General features: G+C 42.6%; 1 protein-coding gene across 6 annotated transcripts in view; it reads left to right on the top strand.

Moving 5' to 3' along the window:
• Positions 1-18,790, top strand: part of PCNT (pericentrin) — an 84,926-nt gene that overhangs the window by 44,422 nt on the left and 21,714 nt on the right. For all 6 annotated transcript variants that reach the window (XR_015951508.1, XR_015951507.1, XM_088675583.1 and 3 more), the window contains 9 exons: positions 755-967; positions 2,516-2,745; positions 2,879-3,002; positions 4,517-4,740; positions 7,241-7,408; positions 10,266-11,285; positions 12,442-12,972; positions 17,250-17,352; positions 18,615-18,775. Coding sequence is in view for 4 of the 6 variants with exons in the window: in XM_088675583.1 (XP_088531709.1) it covers positions 755-967; positions 2,516-2,745; positions 2,879-3,002; positions 4,517-4,740; positions 7,241-7,408; positions 10,266-11,285; positions 12,442-12,972; positions 17,250-17,352; positions 18,615-18,775 (2,774 nt within the window). In the remaining 2 variants the exon portion in view is untranslated. The remainder of the gene's footprint in view (positions 1-754; positions 968-2,515; positions 2,746-2,878; positions 3,003-4,516; positions 4,741-7,240; positions 7,409-10,265; positions 11,286-12,441; positions 12,973-17,249; positions 17,353-18,614; positions 18,776-18,790) is intronic.

Raw genomic sequence — 18,790 nt, 5'->3', positions numbered from 1 at the left:
CCACTTAGTTGGTCTTTAAGGTGCTACTGAAGGAATTTTTTTATTTTGCTAATAAAGAGTTAGCTCCAACTTTGAATGGTGCAATTTACTGCCAGCTAGCTCTGTGACACTTTACTTGGACATTATTTTTATTGGAGTATCTGTAAATCTATAAGTCATGGCAACTTAAGTAACATATATTTTGCTTACATTATTTAGAGTTTGGGGGAGTGGGGACAAAGCCAATAAAAAAATATTACATACTAATTTGGCATACCTGAAGAGCTATTTACATAAATTTGGCCAGGTTCGCATGTCACATATAACCATTGCTTAAAACAAACTGTGGTTTAATGTGAATTAGCAGCATGTTGGTTGATGCTGTTCAAAAGTTCCTTGACACTCCTCCCGCACTCCTGCTACTGCCACTACACAGACAACACAAGCCAGAGTGTGGCTTATTGTGTCCAAAGGTGATTCTTCATTTCTCCCAAACAAACCCTGAGCAGTAGCCAAGCTCTGTTCTTATACAGAGTTAGCTTAATATAAACAAAATATGTCAGGAACAGGCTGTGTTTGGGGAACATAGGGTTTATTTTCTCTGTTCTTTAACATCTTATTCTTTTCATAGTAAGTTTTCAATGAAAATAGATGTGTAACTGTTAATCTATTTTGGTATATTTATATACTCTTTGCAATGTCAGTATAGTTATACTTAGGTACTCCTACCTTCAGTGCCTGATCATTATGCTTTCATACAATGTTTGGATTTCAGGCCTCATTGAAGGCTATTCAACAGAAAGACATGCCTTGGAAGAAGCCTTGAAACTGAAAGAGGAGTCTGAATGCCATCTTGTTTCAGAGTTGGAGAACTTAAAAGCAAAGCTCCAAGAGTTAACTCAGGAACATGCAAGATCTCTTGAGGAGCAGAAGCTGCTAATAAGTCAAAAGAAAGCATTGGCTGCCAATGTAGGGGAGAGAGAAGATGGTAAGGAATTGACGGATATGTTAAAATATTAAACACGCAAAAATCCTGAACTGCTAAATTGTTTGAAAATTTTGCTAGGCAGAAAATTTCCACTGACTTAAAATATTTTAAAATGGATTGCAGTTTTTAAGTATGTAAAGCAAAAGTAGGTATTATTTATTTAAGAAATTTACACCCTATTTTCACCTTCTGCCTCAAAGCAGCTTACAACCAAAAGCACAGAAAAAAATGTAATAGGTAACAGATTTCTGTTGGGTTAAAACACAGGGCAAACTATATGATAAGCAGAAAAGATTCAGAGGCCTGGGTAAATAAGAATGTTTTTTCCCCCTGGTGCCGGGCGTGCTTACTTGGCAAAAGCATTCCCTTGACGGAGAGCCACCACTGAGAAGCTGCAGTTTTGTGTGGCTACCCTTGGAGGGGCCTCAGATGAAGAATGCAAAGTGGAGGGAGGCAGTTCTCGGTATTGTGGTCCTGAGCTGCAAACAGGTTTATGAGTTAAAATCCACACTTTGAACAGGGCCCAGAAACTAATTGTTAGCCACTGCAGCCATGCCAGAATCAGTATTATGTGATACTCAGTTATGCTACTGAATTATACACCAGCTGTAGTTTCTGAAGAATCTTCAAAGACAGCCCCCCATATAACACATTGCAGTAATCTACTCCAGTGGTTTCCAGAGCATAGACAACCAAAGTTAAGGGTATAGCTAGGTCACCAAATGAAGCTGATGGAAAACAGGTCGCACCACTGAGGCCAATTGAACCTTGATGGATCCAGAACGTACCCCAAGTCTGCACACCTTCTTCAGAGGGAGTGTAATTCTACCTGGAACAAGCCATGTCCCACCCATCCAATATAGGGAACCACCCACCCATGTTCTTATCTAGTTTAAGCTTCAGTTTATTAGTTCTCATCCAGTCCATTAGTGAGGCCAGACATTGGTTTTGTACACCCACTGTCACAACTGCAGATGCAAGGGAGAAAAAGAGCTGTGCGTCATAAGCATATTACTGACAATGCATACCAAAACTACAGATGACCACTCAGCAGTTTCATGTAGGTGTTAAACAACATGGGGCATAAAACCAAAGCACAGAAGGCCCATCGGGCCGAAGAAAACTCCATAAGCACCACCCTCTGATGCTGGTCATCCAAGTAGGACTGGAGTCAGCACAAAGCAATGCCCCCTTTTCAATTCAGATAGCCTCTCAGAAGAATACAGTACCATGGTTAATGCTATTGAAAGCTTCTGAGTGACAGAGACACCCTTCTCTTCTGACAAAGGTCATCTTACAGGCCAAGGCTTCTTCTGCACTTTTGTTCTAGCTTGCCATGGGCAGGACTGAGGAGGGTGCTAAAGCAAGGAGAGTAAGATCAATCATATTTCTCTGACTTGAATGAATTTCAAGACACAACTCATCACATAGATGTATTCTGATCCCAGCCAATAAGTTCCAATCATGATAAATGATCAGTGTTACTTTTTAATTTTAAAATAACGTGTGATACTCATATCTTTGGTAATGCTATTTTTTATGTACTAGTTTTACTCAAGGAAATCGAACATCTAGCAAAAGAAAAATTAGAACTGCAATGTCAAGTAGAAAAGGACTGTTCCACCTTGAATTCTCAAATGAAAATCTTGGAGATGGAACTTGAAGAACAACTAAACAAAAATCAGAAGATAACAGCCATGTCATTAGAGGTTACTGACCTGAGGCAACAGATTCAAGCCCTTGAAAGACAGCTTAAAAACCAGCGAGATTTCATGGATGTAAGAAACCAATGCATTCTTTGCAATCTGTGGACAAAATAGCACTAAATCTTTCAGTTCAAATTCTCAGTAGCCTTAAAACAGTTCTTGTAAATTCTAAGATCTGGAAACACAACTCTTATTTTCTTGACAGAAACAAGCTGTGGAACGGGAACATGAACGTGATGAATTTCAGGAAGAAATTCATAAACTTGAAATGCAGTTAAAAGTGACAAGAAAATCCCAGACTTCTGAGCAGTCCATAGTGTATGAGGTAGGTAAAACATACATTCTTCAAGGATGGATCAACTGAACTAGGGCAACTTTGAAAACGCTGATTATTTTTCAACATTACATTGACCAGCCCAACCCAGAAAAAGTATTACAATCTTAAGACCCCACCAAGCTGGCAGTTAGCTTGTGTCAATGTACTGTGTCAATGTATCCTGGACAACATCCTGTGTACATCCCATAATAAATCTCCAAGCCACTTTCCCTGCAGCCATGGCAACACTGCTTAATGCATCCACACCGTCATGCATGGACTGAGCCAATCCAAACATAGCAGGAAAGAGCCTTCATGGCATCAACGCACTATATTCCCCCCCCCCCCCACACACACCCCACTAGACACAAGGCCATAATATATTGGACATCAGCAGAGCCCAGTAACAGAGAGCTTTCTGGAATCCCAACATAATGGATTTTGAATCCCCAAAGGCTACTAATGACACACAGATTGCTAATGAACATTTTGCTAACTTGACCATCTAAAGGGAAGGAATGGTGGTGGTATAGCAAATTATCACCATAGCTCTCTTGGAAGGAGATCTTCACAGGAAATACAAAGTTCTTGGTGTGGCAAGGATTCAAAGCCACTGAAGTGTGCAACCGGGTCCATCGGAGGGGTGGGCAACAAGGGAAACTAACTTACACGGTTAGTCCATATATTATTTGCTCATCATACTGTTTTTCAGTATTGGCAAGGAGTTGCTGGGGCAATTCTTAGTTTATTATTATTTATTAAATTTCTGTACTACCCTTCATCTGGGGATCAGAGGGGAGTTTACAATATTAAATCACAAAAATACATACCATAGAGACAAACCAAAATAAGGACACACACCCGGTTTAAAAAGCCACAGGTTGTTTAATTAGCCAAAGGCCTGGAAGAAGAGGAATGTTTTTGCCTTGCGTCTAAATATATGTAATGAAGGCAACAAGCAAGTCTCTTTGGGGAGGGCATTCTACAAGTATGCAGCCATCGCAGAAAAGGCCCGTTCTCATGTTGCTTCCCTCTGGACTTCTCATGGAAGGGGCACATAAAGACAGGCCTCTGATGAGGATCGCAGGGTCCAACTCACTTCATATGAGGATAGATGGTTCTTGTGGTATTGCGGTCCTGAGCAATTTAAGGCTTTATAGTTCAAAACCAGCACTTTGAATTGGGCTCAGAAACTAATTGACAGCCAGTGCAGTCAGGCCAGGATTGGTGTGATATGCTCAAACCATCTTGCCCAATTGAGCAACCTGCCTGCTGAATTCTGCACCACCTGAAGTTTCCGAACCATCTTCAGAAGCAGCCTCATGTATAACACATTGCAATAATCTAATCTAGAGGTTACGAGAGCATAGACAACAGAAGTTAGGCTATCCCTGTCCAGATAGGAGCTTTGAAGTAAATTATAATGATTTCTTACATAAATGTGTTAGGGGTGTAGTAACTATTAGATTAACTCGCTTATTTTTCAAACAATATGAAATCTTTTTGTTTGTCCATTCTTATAGGTAGAGAGTCTCCACAATGAAATAAAAGAGAAAACAGAGGATTATAATATGCTTTTCTTAGATAAAGAGCAGCTACAGAAAAACCTTGCTGTTCAAAAAGAAGAAATAGAAAAGCTGGAATCACGAGTCAGAGAACTGGAGTTTATGAACAGGGAAGAGGCAAAGAGTGTAAATAAACTCACGCAAGAGCTGCAAAAAATGAAAAAAACGGAAGCGGAACTAAAACAAGTAAATTTATATAAATTACGCTCTTTAACAGAAAGAAGAATTTAGGCATTACTCAGGAGTAATAGATGACATTTTTGTGTTGTGAGTTTCTAATGATTTTGGATTCTGTAGTCATAAAGACTACAAGGGACGTGAGTGGTGCTGTGGTCTAAACCAGTGCTCCCCAACCTTTTTATCGCCACGGACCAGTCAACATTTGATAATTTTACTGCGGCCTGCTGAGGGGGGGACGTTGATTGTTTATATTTTATTTAGATTGTTTGGTCTAAACCACAGAGCCTAGGGCTTGTCGATCGGAAGGTCGTCAGTTCGAATCCCCATGACAGGGTGAGCTCCCGTTGCTCAGTCTCTGCTCCTGCCCACCTAGCACTTCAAAAGCACATCAAGTGCAAGTAGATAAATAGGTGGAAAGGTAAATGACATTTCCGTGCACTGCTCTGGTTCACCAGAAGCAGCTTAGTCATGCAGGCCACATGACCCGGAAGCTGTCTGCAGACAAACGCCGGCTCCCTTGGCCTATAGAGCAAGATGAGCGTGCAACCCCAGACTCGTCCACGACTGGACCTAACAGTCAGGGGTACCTTTACCTTTGCCTTTAGTCGTAACGGCACTAGGGCATTCTGCACCAGAAGTATATTTTCTCTAAAAGATTTGGCTATACTGGGATGCACCTTCCATGTCCTCTCTGTGTCTTTTTTTCTGCCTCCCGACTGAGCAGTCTCAGGTCTCTGATCTGCTTAGTTGGTTTAATCCTGTTCAAGTGAAGTTTGAAGGCCAGGCTCTTGCCCTTGGCTCTTAGGTGCCCATAAGAAAGCTGTCTTAGCCGCTTGGCTGCCAGAATGCTAAGAAGATGGAGTAGGGTGAGTAATGTCTTGGGCTCAGCACCATGACTATAGCTGAGACCTGAGGGATGGTTCAGCCTGCAGTGCAAGTTCTAAACCTTTAGCTGCTCATTCACAGGTTGTGTGATTGAACCCTTTCCTGTTTTCCCCACAGTGATTTACCCTCTTGTATATGGCCTCCCTCCTTTAGCCTAGTGGCCATTTGTGAAATCTAGCTGCTGGAAGAGATGTGCTGAGGTGGTAGGAATTGTCACCATGGACCTCTGGGGGTCAACTTTTCAGATGGCACTGGGTGCTAAGGCTATGGCAGCTGTGTGTGGTTGCTCCACTCACGGTCCTCTGCCCTACCTTAAATCTCATTCTCAACTTTCTTTGCTGTCTTTGGAGATTGTGAAAATGTCCTGTCTTATCTTCATCTGTTCCCGCTGCTGGGTTTGCTGCTGCCTCTGCTGGCCTCTTCACCGATTGCCTGATAATGCAGCCTGGGGCTGAATTTTCAGACTGCCCCTGCATACAGGCTATCTTCTTCTACCAGTGTCTGATCTAGAGAGGTATGGTAGTCTGGATTGATCCTGGCTACATCCCGACAATGTGGTTTTTACCTGCTGTGATTGATTGACAAGTAAAAAAAAATTCCCTCTAGAAGCTGATGATTCATTTTCTTAAACATTATTAATTTTCTTGTAAAGGATTATTTGATCTTCTGAAGGCTTACTGTGCTTTTTGCTGCCTCTTCTATTTCTGATCTTTTTCTCCTTTCATGGGACCTATTTCTCCCCAAAAGGGCAAGTTGTATCCAAAGGTCACACAAGCAGAAGGGGGCCTGTGTAATATTTCCCTATTACTATGGCCACTGAAAGGCCTATCTGAAGGCTGTATATCTCCATCTGTGCAGAATTGAGCTGATGGTCCACTGCAATAGGGAGTTTTTTTTATATTTGTTGGAAGCCACCCAGAGTGGCTGGGGTAACCCTGTCAGATGGGCAGTGCTAAAAGCACCTTACATTTTGGTCAGCCAAAAGTTTCTAGCCCTGGCCTTGCTTTGATCTCTGCCACAGTGACTTTTCAAAGCCACAGCTGTGCCTGTACAGTGGTGCTTAGCCCCTAGTATCTACATGTTACTAAATAGCAGGGGTGCACTGAAGTCCTACCCTGCTTTACTGGTTGTAGGGAGACTGTCTCTGTCCTTCATAGTTTTAGAGGCGGCGGCAGCTTTACTCTGGCTTCTAGAAGAAAAGGCTTGCACAGGAAGAGGTCCTGAAACGTGACTTCCTTTGATTTAACATCAAAGAAACCATGGATGAATTGGAATATTAGTAACATTTTTTGTTTCAGGGCCAGTGATATAAATGGAGATTGCAGAACAGCAAAGACAGCCTGTGGTAAATTCAAATGATTAAAAAACTAATCTCGCCATTGATTTATAATAGGCTTTGGCACATGTTAGCAATCAAAATAGTCTGAAGGTACTATTACTTAAAGGTAAAGGGACCCCTGACCATTATCTAAAAATTTGCAAGTCGGAAAATCTCTAAATAAAACCACCGCGGGTTTTTCCCGGATGTCGAGACATTCGTAAGCAGGCGGCCATTACCCCCATTCGTAAGTCGAGGTACCACTGTACTTAACATATATGATTTTTGTGTTTATATTAACAGGATAAAGAAGCATTACAGCAGCAACAGTATGATAATTTAATTCAGATTTCTACACTGCAATCCAAATTGGATGAAATCAGGCACAAAGTGCCTAGGGAAGACAGCTTGGATCATATACTGATGGAACAATTGAAAACACAAGAGGAACTTTTATCAAAAAATAGAAATGTAAGTTGCAATGAGAATAATAAAAGGGCCAATTGGTTTTTAAAAATCCTGATCCTCATATTGACTGTTTCTGGGTTGAAACTATAATAGAAGTTCAAAACCCTATTTTAAGAATGTAGATTATAAATGAATAGTTACCTCTACTGATTCCCCCCCCCTTAACCTTTATGGTCTTTGAAATCTTACAGTGTTTTTGAATGAAAGCTGCAGGATAGGTGTCAGGCTCAGAAAATTCTATCCCTCCCCTGGCGGCAGCTCGAAGCAGGAAAAAACCAAAGAGTTCTTAGTGATGAGTTTATTCAAACATCATGGTGAGAGACAAAGAAATCTCCCATACTGTAATGGCATTGTTCCAACTGAGCTCATCCCTTCCTAGCAACAGCACTTCCCCTTATGGTGGCAGCCAAGGGCTAATTGTCTCTGCAAGGGCTAATTGCTCTTGCACCCTCAATGAGCGAAGAGTTCTAGGAGAAGGGGGGGGGGTCAAATACTCTCCAGTGATAACATGTCAGTTGGCTCCCCTGGCTCTGGCTCCCCCCTCTCTTCTCCCAACTTTTCTGTTCATCTGTCTCTGCACTGTGTCCTTCCTCAAACCACTTCTGTAATTCAATACTCCCTTTCTTTTCTCTGGGAGCATCAGGAGAAGCGGGGGGAGGGGTGATCTCCACCATTCCTCCTCCCCTTCAGTCCAGTCCCTGACAATAGCACTTGCTAGTTGCATTGAATTCCCAGTTCAACGCTATGAGTTCCATACGATTACTGCAGGTGCTGGAAAATGCTTGTATAGTTGCAACAGGCTCCTTGGGCCATTTTATGTTGAATATAAATTCCTCTCAAATTCTTGGCATTTTTATGCTCTCCAGTAATACATACTGTAATGGCTATTCATCTGATCCTCACCCATCCCCACATTATTTATATATGTGTAGTTTATTCTCCCATTAACTGGAAAGTATGTGGGGCTCTAATGAATTCCTATACTGAACCAATCTTTTTATACTCAAGATACCAACAGACTGACGAAGACCATGCTCAGGGTATCCTGGGCTCTAGCCTTATTGGCAGATGATGTATTATATGTAGTTCAGTTCTCTTCTAGATCCCTGGTAGCCAGTTCCTTTGTTCGCCACTCTCTTTAGTTGGAGGATGGATGGCGGCTAACAGATTGAGGTTGAATCCTGACTAGACAGAAGTACTGTTTGTGGGGGACAGGAGGGATGAGCAGGTGTAGAGGATTCCCTGGTTCTGAATGGGGTAACTGTGCCCCTGAAGGACCAGGTGCGCAGCCTGGGAGTCATTTTGAACTCACAGCTGTCCATGGAGGCGCAGGTCAATTCTGTGTCCAGGGCAGCTGTCTATCAGCTCCATCTGGTACGCAGGCTGAGACCCTACCTGCCTGCAGACTGTCTAGCCAGAGTGGTGCATGCTCTAGTTATCTCCCTCTTGGACTACTGCAATGCGCTCTACGTGGGGCTACCTTTGAATGTGACTCAGAAACTACAACTAATCCAGAATGCGGCAGCTAGACTGGGAGCGGCCGCCGAGACCACATAACACCGGTCTTGAAAGATCTACATTGGCTCCCAGTATGTTTCCGAGCACAATTCAAAGTATTTAAAGCCCTAAATGGCCTCGGTCCAGTATACCTGAAGGAGAGTCTCCACCCCCATCATTCTGCCCAGACACTGAGGTCCAGCATCGAGGGCCTTCTGGTGGTTCCCTCGTTGCGAGAAGCCAAGTTGCAGGGAACTAGGCAGAGGGTGGTGGGGCTTGCCCTGTGGAACGCCCTCCCAACAGATGTCAGAGAGGAAAACAACTACCAGACTTTTAGAAGACATCTGGAGGCAGCCCTGTTCAGGGAGGCTTTTGTGTTGGGGGAAACTATCTGGTGATGAAGCTGTGAAGGACGTCCTATCCTAGTATAATCTAAGCCAAAAATAAGTATGCCTATTAAAAAGCAAAACAGAGTTCCTTTCATCCTTCGCAGTCCTTTTGGGTTCCTAGGCCTGGTGGTGGGGAGAGAGAGTTTTGGTCCAAGGTCCCTCCTGAAATTGTTCATGAGGTGGAGGACAAGGGCAACAGCAGTCTGCTTCTTTCCTTCTGCAATCAATTCTGCTGCCACCCTGCCATGGGATGGTCTTTCATGCACTTCACCTTGAGTTGTCAGAGGTTCCCCCTCACATATGTTTCCTGCCTCCCATTTTCAAGAATCCAGTAAAGAAGGCTGGTGTGAAGCAAGCAACCCAACAGTTCCAGGACATTGAAGCAGTAGAGCTAGTTCCACTCAGGGATCTCTGTTCTGGCATTTATTCTTCTTTACTGTGCCCAAGAAAGATGGCTATCTCTGGGTAGTATTGGATCTCAAGCATATCAACTTGTTCATTTGTTACCAATCAAAACCATTTGGTTCTTAAGATCAGCCATCATAATAATCTCATGTGATTACATATAACCTTTTTTAAGTGTCTTTCCTTATTAAGACTTTGGTTAGTTTCCCTGTTCATTAAATGTCTCCTAATATCCTCTTTCATCTGTCTATGCAATGCAAGAATAAACTGTTAGAATCTACGGTGGCCACTGTATGCATGAAAAGAGAATTGGAAAGGTACAGCAATTATCATAAAATTGTTGTACCTTTCCAATTCTCTTTTCATGCATACAGTGGCCACCATAGATTCTAACAGTTTATTCTTTTCAGTGTCTGGAATGGACATTTACTATGTACAATACTAGTTATGTATTGTAAAAAAAAAAGTAGGCAGGCACAGGCCTATTCAGTTTAGATAGGCTGTAGGTTCAAAAGGAAATGGAATCATCAATGATAAAGTTTTATGAAATTATTATATCTCCATCACAGGTACTTGAAATTGAAGACTTGAAGTCTGTTATAGAGCATCTTCATGATGACAAGGAACAATTGCTAAAGGATAAAACAGAAGAAATAGAGCAGCTGTACAAAGTAATTGAGAAGCTTCAAAATGAATTGACTCTTCATGAAATTAGCTATAGCCCAGACAGTCTTAATAATGTTGCTCTAGTAGAGCAGGAGGAGAACCTTCATAATAAATTGAAGAAAGGATCACCACATCATCTGGAGAGCAGAGATGAGGGTGACAGCTGTCTGTTACTTAATTCCAGCCAGAAACAGATTCTGGGACAACTAGAAAGTCTTTTGGCAGACAGAGAAACCTGGCAACAGCTGCTTGAAGAAAAAGAATGTCAGTTTAAAGCAGAGATAAAAAACCTGGAGCAAAATGTTCAAGAGTCCTCTAGACAGCACTTCACTGAGCTAACCACTTTACAGCTACAGTATAAAGAATTACAGGAAGAACATAAGCTCCTCAACATGTGCTTGACTCAAAAAGAAAGTGACATGACTGTGACTGCTTCTCGCATTCAGGAACTTAAAGATAAGCTGCAAGACAGCGAAATAAAGCTTGCAGAGACAGAAAAACAGTTCCAAGCAGTGTCAGAGCAGAAAATAGAGCTGATAGTTGAAGTAGAGAACATACAAGGAAAGGTGGTGGTGCTTGAAAATGAACGATATGTCTTGGCACAAACACTGCATGACAAAGAGGCCACTTATCAGAGGGAGATTAGTGAACTTCAAACTGCTGCTGCAGAACTCAAATCTCAGATTGAGAAAATGACAGGAGAACTGGAAACTGTGAGATCTGAGAAAGATTTTTTTCACTCACAGTTGAAATCCTACAGGGAAAATGGTCAAGATAATGATAATAAGGAATTATCACTTTGTGAGCTGGTGCCAGAAACCGTTCCCTACATCTCTTCTGAAGAAATAGAGGAAGGGGGAGAAGAGAGGGAACCAAATAACAAGCCCTCAGGATCACTGGAATTTTCTTACAGAGATGAAATGGTATGTGACAACCCTAATATTATAAATACCCAAATAATGGTTGAAATTAATAATCAGGATATTAAAATGAGTCTGTTTAAGAGATGTCAAGATGTGTCACCGTCAATAAATTCTTGGTTTTCTCCAGATAAGCCATTTTAAGTTGTCCTGTTTTGTTCTCCTAAAGAGCAGGGCTGACCCGTCTCGGGCAGGACCTCCTGGTCTCTTAGCTGACCACACCAGCCGGGGTATGTGGGAGTCCTTGCTGCAGCAGGCTGGCCCCATCTTCCTAACTAGGTATTTGGTGAGCCGTAATAATTCAGGCTGAGCCTGAATCCAAAAGGGAGAAATAGTGGAAATCAGGTGGGAGAACCTTCTGCAAACCTGGGGAAATAAGAAAGATACCATTGGAGATACTCTTCTTGTCTGTGTGTGCAAAAACAAAGTGGGATAACAAGGTACTGATGAGCATAACGTGCCACTGCCGCCTGGCATGCATGGGATGGGGGTAGGGGGAGTTCGCCCCACCGGTCCAGCCCTTGCTGCCAACACTGCTGCTTCAGGGTGCACTCATGCTGCCCAGAAATGTAAGCAGTTAACATTCAAAGCCTGTTTTCAGTAAGTGAGCAGGGAGGAAAGCAGCAACACAGGAATGGGCCTTTTCTGCAGTGGCTCCCCACTTGTGGAAGGCTTTAAGCACCAGGCAAAAACTTACCTCTTCTCCCAGGGCTTTGAATAATTAAACTATGGCCTTTTTAACCAGGGTGGGGGCTATTGTTTTTGTTTGTTATTATGGTATATATATTTGTGGTTTTATATTGGAAACCACCTTGTGATAGTTGGATGAAGGGCAAATAATTTAATATATAATAATAATAGTCTGGACTAAAGCTAATGCAGAAGGAACAGCTGAGCAAAGCTGCAAAGAGGCTCACTTTGGAGTGCTATTGCCAGTACCTAAATGCTAGGGAAGGGTTCACTGATGGGATGTGTGTTGGGAGGTATGCAAACATTTTTGACCCACTTAGAGCATGCCCCCCCCAACAGATAAAAAGGATGGACTTTTATTAGCAGCAAAAATGTTTGCGAGAAACACCCTCCCTCTGTTTTGTCTCAGCCTTAAGGTTCAGTGGTTTCATGTTATGGCAGGTTACTAAATGTTTGTGCTTCTTTGCAGGAAAAATATATTACTGTGACTAATCTGAAGTCTTCCAGTAAAAATCTTACTATTCAGGATACACATCTTCAAGGAATGGTTCTGGTTCATGAAGCAGAAATAACAAATGCTATTAAAGAACATCAAGATCCACAGCTAGTTTTTCAACAAATGTTGCAACTTAATCATGTTTTTCAAAGCACACAATTCAGTCAAAAGATATCAGAAAACTTTGAAAGCAGGGTCACAGATAAGACTTCATGGGACTCACCTGAGATGATGCGAGAACAGAATAACAGCATGGAGCTCCAAATAAGTGTTCCTTTAACACCCTTTTCAGAAGTTGATAGCAGAGGCTCTGCAAGCCTGTGCTCAGATTCCTCAGTCCTCCAGGGAGACATCGCAGGGTTGTTGGGGTGCCCAATTTCCTATTCTAATGGCAGTGAAAAAACAGCAGCATATCTCCTTCAGTCTCCACATTCCAGTCTCCACATTGCAGCCTCGGCATTCCTAGAAGCAACTGACTACAATGGTGTGCAAGAAAATATTTCAGTAAGTGATTATTCTGTAAACACATATTATTTTATTGCTGAGTCATGTGCCCTCAGCCATTCCCATGGAAACAAAAGGAGCAAAGAATAATAGGTACTGTGTCATAGTAGCCAGATTTGATCATTTCATCATGAACTCCAGGCAGTAAAGTAAAGGTAATTGTGGTCAACGTTGCAGTGCCCTTTTAATAATCAATTATATGTAAGTGACTAGTTTTTTGAAAAGTAAATGAGGTTCCTTTGAAGTGAACAATGGATTATTCTTAGAGAGATCTCACCCGCTGTGAGAAATATTTTAGTATCGTATTTTAACATAAGACCACTTTTTCAGGGATTAATGCAATGGTGGCAGTTCAGAGGTCTCATCTAGGCCCTCCAAGATCCTGCCAATCCTGGTGACCAAAGAGAAAAACTAAAGTAGACACAATGCAGGCGTAGGCAGAGTGCAGCGCCCTGAGGAGGACGCAAATCAACTCCCTCCAGTCATCAGATTGAGCGTTTGAGCAGAGAAGGGTTGATAACTTCTTCTTTGGCAATCACTCGTAGCCGAGTAAGATTGTCTTCCATGAACATGATCTTAACAGTGAGTCCATAAGTGACTGTGGAAGCCAATTCTGGATCCATACGTCCTTCCATAGTGGGGACATAGGTTTCTGGGTGGGAGTTGATCACGGTGAGGGGTTTGCCAAACATGCCTTCCTCTTAGCAAATTTCTCCCTTTCATCCTGAGTTCGAGTATCTTCAAAGTCCATGATACTTTGGTAAGGCTGTTGTCCAATTGGAGCACCCGCAGGCAAGTGTTTCCCAATTGTCGGTGTTTATACTACATTTTTTTTAGATTTGCCTTGAGAGAGTCTTTAAACCTCTTTTGTTGACCACCAACATTACACTTTCCATTTTGAAGTTTGGAATAGAGTAGTTGCTTTGGAAGACGATCTGGCATCCACATAACATGACCAGTCTAACGAAGCTGGTGATATTTGCTTCCAGTTAATTCCAGTACACTGGCATTTGTTCGACTGTCTTCCCGAGTGATATGTAAAAAATTGTAGAGACACGGTTAATGGAATCTTTCGAGGAGTTGGAGATGGCATTTATAAGTGGTTCATGTTTAACACAGTGTTTCTCAACCTTTTTTGGGCCACGGCACACTTGTTCCGTGGAAAAAATCACGAGGCACACCACCATTAAAAAAGTTAAAAAATTTAACTCTGTGCTGCCCTATATTGACTATAATTATGACTGTAAGAAACACTTGCCAATTGCTGTGTTGGTTGCAATCTCCTGTAATAAGGCTTCACAAGCCGTCCGGCGGGTCAGCGTTGTTTATTGGCGGCCGCCAGGCTCGTTTGCACTGAGCTTTGGGAAAGAGGAGGAGAAATATTGCTTTCCGGTGGGTCAGTGTTGGCTATTGGCGGCCACCAGGCACATGACAATGCAAATCGCCCTTCTCGTCGCCGCACGTCGCGGCACACCAGCCAGCGTCTCGCGGCACACTAGTGTGCCGCGGAACAGCAGTTGAGAAACGCTGGTTTAACAAGCATACAGTAAGGTAGTACAATAGCTTTCTTCCCCTTCTATTTGCCAGGAGGTGATAGGACCAGTGGCCATGATCTTAGTTTTTTTGATGTTGAGCTTCAGACCATATTTTGCATTCTCCTATTTCACCCTCATTAAGAGGTTCTTTAATTCCTCATCACTTTCTGCCATCAAGGATGTGTCATCAGCATATCTGAGGTTGTTGATATTTCTTCCGGCAATGTTAATTCCGACTTGGGATTCATCCAGTCCAGCCTTTCGCATGATGAATTCTGCATATAAGTTAAATAAGCAGGGAGACACTATACAGCCTTGTCGTACTTCTTTCCCAATTTTGAACCAATCAGTTGTTCCATATCTAGTTCTAACTGTAGCTTCTTGTCCCACAAGGGGGCTTATACCATAGTTTATTGGCCCATAGATGGTATTTGTGGCTTTAAAGAAACACTGTGCATCATGTGTGTCGGCTAAGTGCTGGATCTCTTGAGCTTTTTTTATTCACCAGTTCTTTAGTTCTCTGGTTCTTTGAATCTCAGCCTTAGCGTTGGCATAGCACACCCTCCTCAACTGATCTGTACTGCCCGCTATGTGTCTGTGTTTGTGTGTGCACACATGTTGAGTGTGTGTGTGTGAGAAAGTGTGCGTGGCACCACCCACATTTGGCCACACCCACCACTTATTATGGCCCCTGGGTGGATGCAGCGCTTGAACCAAAAAAGGGCTAGCCACATATTTATTGAGGGATGATGTGGAGAAAGCATGTGGGTCATAAGAGCATCGCTGACAGAGCAAACCAGCACTTCAATTGATCCAGCTTTGTGTTTTCCACAGTGACCATACCAAACCAAACCTGTTAGCAGTCAGTATACCTTTCTGAATGGTTCTCCCTTGGAGGAGTAGAGGAGCAGGAAGGCATGGAAATAAAACATTTCACTGCTGCTTGCTAAATCTCTTACTTGCTCTAAGGCAGGCACCGCCAAACTCGGCCCTCCAGCTGTTTTGGGACTACAGTTCCCATCATCCCTGACCACTGGTCCTATTAGCTAGGGATGATGGCTGTTGTAGTCCCAAAACAGCTGGAGGGCCGAGTCTGAGGATGCCTGCTCTTAAGGGGTTGAGTGACCAAGAAAGCCACGGATATATTAGTGATTTAAAACTAAGCATGACTTGGGAAAGGAAACTTGCTCTCAGCATTTCCCACAAGGAAAGGCCAGTGATTCTCTCCCATCTGTTAAGAGCCCCGGGGTGCTCAGGGATGCTGGAGAAACTTACTGACCTAGTATTTCCTTATGATGCAGACCCATTTCTCCCCCAATCAGACTTGTCTAGCATCATATTTTTCCATCTCTGCTATGCTGTCCACTGTCAAGCAGAGATACAATAAGCACTAAGAAAAAGAGGCTTATTTTCCTATTCTAGGACTGCAGAACCCAGATAACCAAACACAGGACAGGTTGGGCAGAGAATGTTCTTTGTTCTTTTGCTCTTGTTCTTTTTGTTTTTGGCCATGTGGGCAAGGGTGCTGTATAGTTCTGTATATTCTGCATATTTTTGTGTTTGCTATCAAACTTAATAAAATAATTATTTAAAAAAGGAATGTTTCCCCCACCACATTGAAGACAGGGCTCTGCGCTATTACCCTTCCCTAGATTTCTGTGTGGCTGGGCTTCTTCCTGATCAGGAGGGTATCATTTGCGAATCCATGATGCCCAAACATACTTTCAAATTGATTTATTCTGCAATTAATATCAAATTCAGTAACTTTTTTGTATGTGGTATATATTCAAGTGTGCGTATGGCCTCCTATACATACGTGGGGCTCATTTTAGTGGAAAACTCAGTGTGATAGGATTTGTTGTGCCTGGTTTGTCATCTGGTGGTAATCACAGTGGGAAAAACGAAATCTGTGTTTTGGTGGGCACCAGAATGGGGGCAAACCTGTTCCCTCAGCACTGATGCTGGGATCACCTATCTCAGTCGTGTCCTTGAAGGGGCTGGGGGTTTGTTTGAACAGCAATGCTTTCCTTCAAAATACTAAATGGTGTGGGATTTGTTCATTCCTGAGCACTGGTAATATTTTTAAAATATAAGCTGCACTTATATTTATGATTCAGTATTCATAACTAATGTAATAGTTGTACAAAATGTATTGTGAGGTGTAACCCTAAAAGAATTACCACACTTTTCCATGTATTAGACGAGGGTGGTTTTTTTTACTGTAAAAGAATTTTAAAAATTGGGGGGGGGGGGTATTCTTGTACACGGGTAGTGATTTCTGGGGGCTGGCGATTGATTGTCAGCTGCAATTGGGTGGGAGAATGGAGTCTGCTACAAGTGTTGCTGTGGATTTGCTGCTGCTGCTGCAGTCAGGCATGCAAATGCCGGCTGCTGTTGGCTTGCTGGCAGACACTCTGTTGCGTCTTCTGCACATGCGTTTTGTAGCGTTTGTCAGTCGGGTGAATGTTTTTCAGCATTCCCCCTCCAAAATACGTCAATAAGCATCCCACCCCCAAAAAAGCTCAACAACTCTGGGCCATCTCCTCCCATTTTCTAAAATTGTAGTCCCCAAAAATAGGGGGCGTGTTATATGGGTGGGTGTGTTATACACGGAAAAATACGGTACTGTTATTCATTCCTGTGGAAAACGTAAAGCAGAATATGTACGTCCATTGTTGCTGTAGGGGACTTGTTAATGAAGCTAGGACTTCATTGTATTTTTGTATATTCATTTCTATATAGGTTAGAGATGCTGAAGGCTTCACTCTGTCGCAATCCAAGCTGCAAGATGATCTAAAATCAACGATGTCCAGACGTGAGGGTGCAAGCACTGAGTATGGCAGCAGTGAGTTAATGAATTCATGCTATAAGTGATTTCAGTGGGCATGCTCCAGTGTGGCTTGGCTTCTGGGATTTACCTCGGGTCACGTGGGGAGCAAGTCTTAGGCATGCAGACTCCCCCAGGAGGTAGAGATTAACTACTAAATTGGGGGTATCCTGTACTTATTTCTGTAGGAGACTTCCCTGGTCCCATGAAATAGAGCCACTCTCAAGCCTTGTCACTTGCAGGCTAAGTGATTTTGAACAAATTTTAGTCTTAGAAACTGAAACAATTAAAAAAACAAGCTAAAATGATAGCTTGAGCAATGAAAGCTGGCTGACCAATAACTTTTTTCTGTAATATAAAATCTTTGAGCTTGCCTACTAAAGGTGGGAAAAGTCATTATTAGGTTGAAGAACTCATCAGGAGCATTATTTAGCATTATTTCTTGAAGCTAAATAGAGTTTGTATACAGTGGTACCTTGGTTCAAGAACAGCTTAGTTTATGAACAAATTGGATTAAGAATGCTGCAAACCCGGTAGTAGGTGTTTCGGTTTGTGAATTTTGCCTTGGAAGCAGAACATGTTCTGCTTCCTGTTGAGTGTGTTCCATTTGTAAATTTAGTCCCCCACTACTATGGGAAAGCACGCCGAACGCTTTGGTTTAAGAACGGACTTATGGAACGGATTAAGTTCGTAAACCAAGGTACCACTTGCACTTTATCTTTTGTCCTGTTCTCTTCACCCATAGTATTCATGATCCTGGTAGCCCTAGTTGCACTGATCAGATATGTGAGAATGAGCATCTACCCATAGTCTTGAACCCTTTGGATCTAGTACCCTCCCTGCCCCCCATTGCCTCCTGGACACAGCCAGGGCAATCCAGACTCTATGGTTTCTACTCCACCTAGCAGAAGTCCTCAGTGCACTGTTGAACAAGGTCATCATCTCTGGATTGGTAAAGTGCAGTACACAGCCTGGTATCTTACCTTAAGAAGAAGATAGGGTGTGCCAAAAGTATCTAGCCATTCTTCTGGGAATGTGATAAGTTAATGCTAGGCTAGATCAGGCATCCCCAAACTTCGGCCCTCCAGATGTTTTGGACTACAATTCCCATCATCCCTGACCACTCTTAGCTAGGGATCATGGGAGTTGTAGGCCAAAACATCTGGAGGGTCGCAGTTTGGGGATGCCTGGGCTAGATGATGTTACAGTTAAGTAGATTTGTAGCTGGTTGACTGACCGAACCCTAGTCATATGAGCGTTCTTGCCGTTTTGTTTGTCAGATACTAGTTCAGATTTAGTTCTTCAGATTAATCAAGAAGATCCAGAAACTATTTTACACCACGATAGCAAGGTCATGACTTATCTGCAGTGCTTTGGAATTGCTCCAGATATCACGGAACCAGCAAGAAAAGAAAGAGAGGTGTTTTCACAACAGTTGAAGGTAATGTGGGTAAGG

This window comes from Zootoca vivipara, chromosome 1 (assembly GCF_965207765.1).
Source record: "Zootoca vivipara chromosome 1, rZooViv2.hap1.1, whole genome shotgun sequence".
Lineage (NCBI taxonomy): Eukaryota > Metazoa > Chordata > Lepidosauria > Squamata > Lacertidae > Zootoca > Zootoca vivipara.
This window is presented reverse-complemented; position numbering and strand designations above follow the sequence as displayed.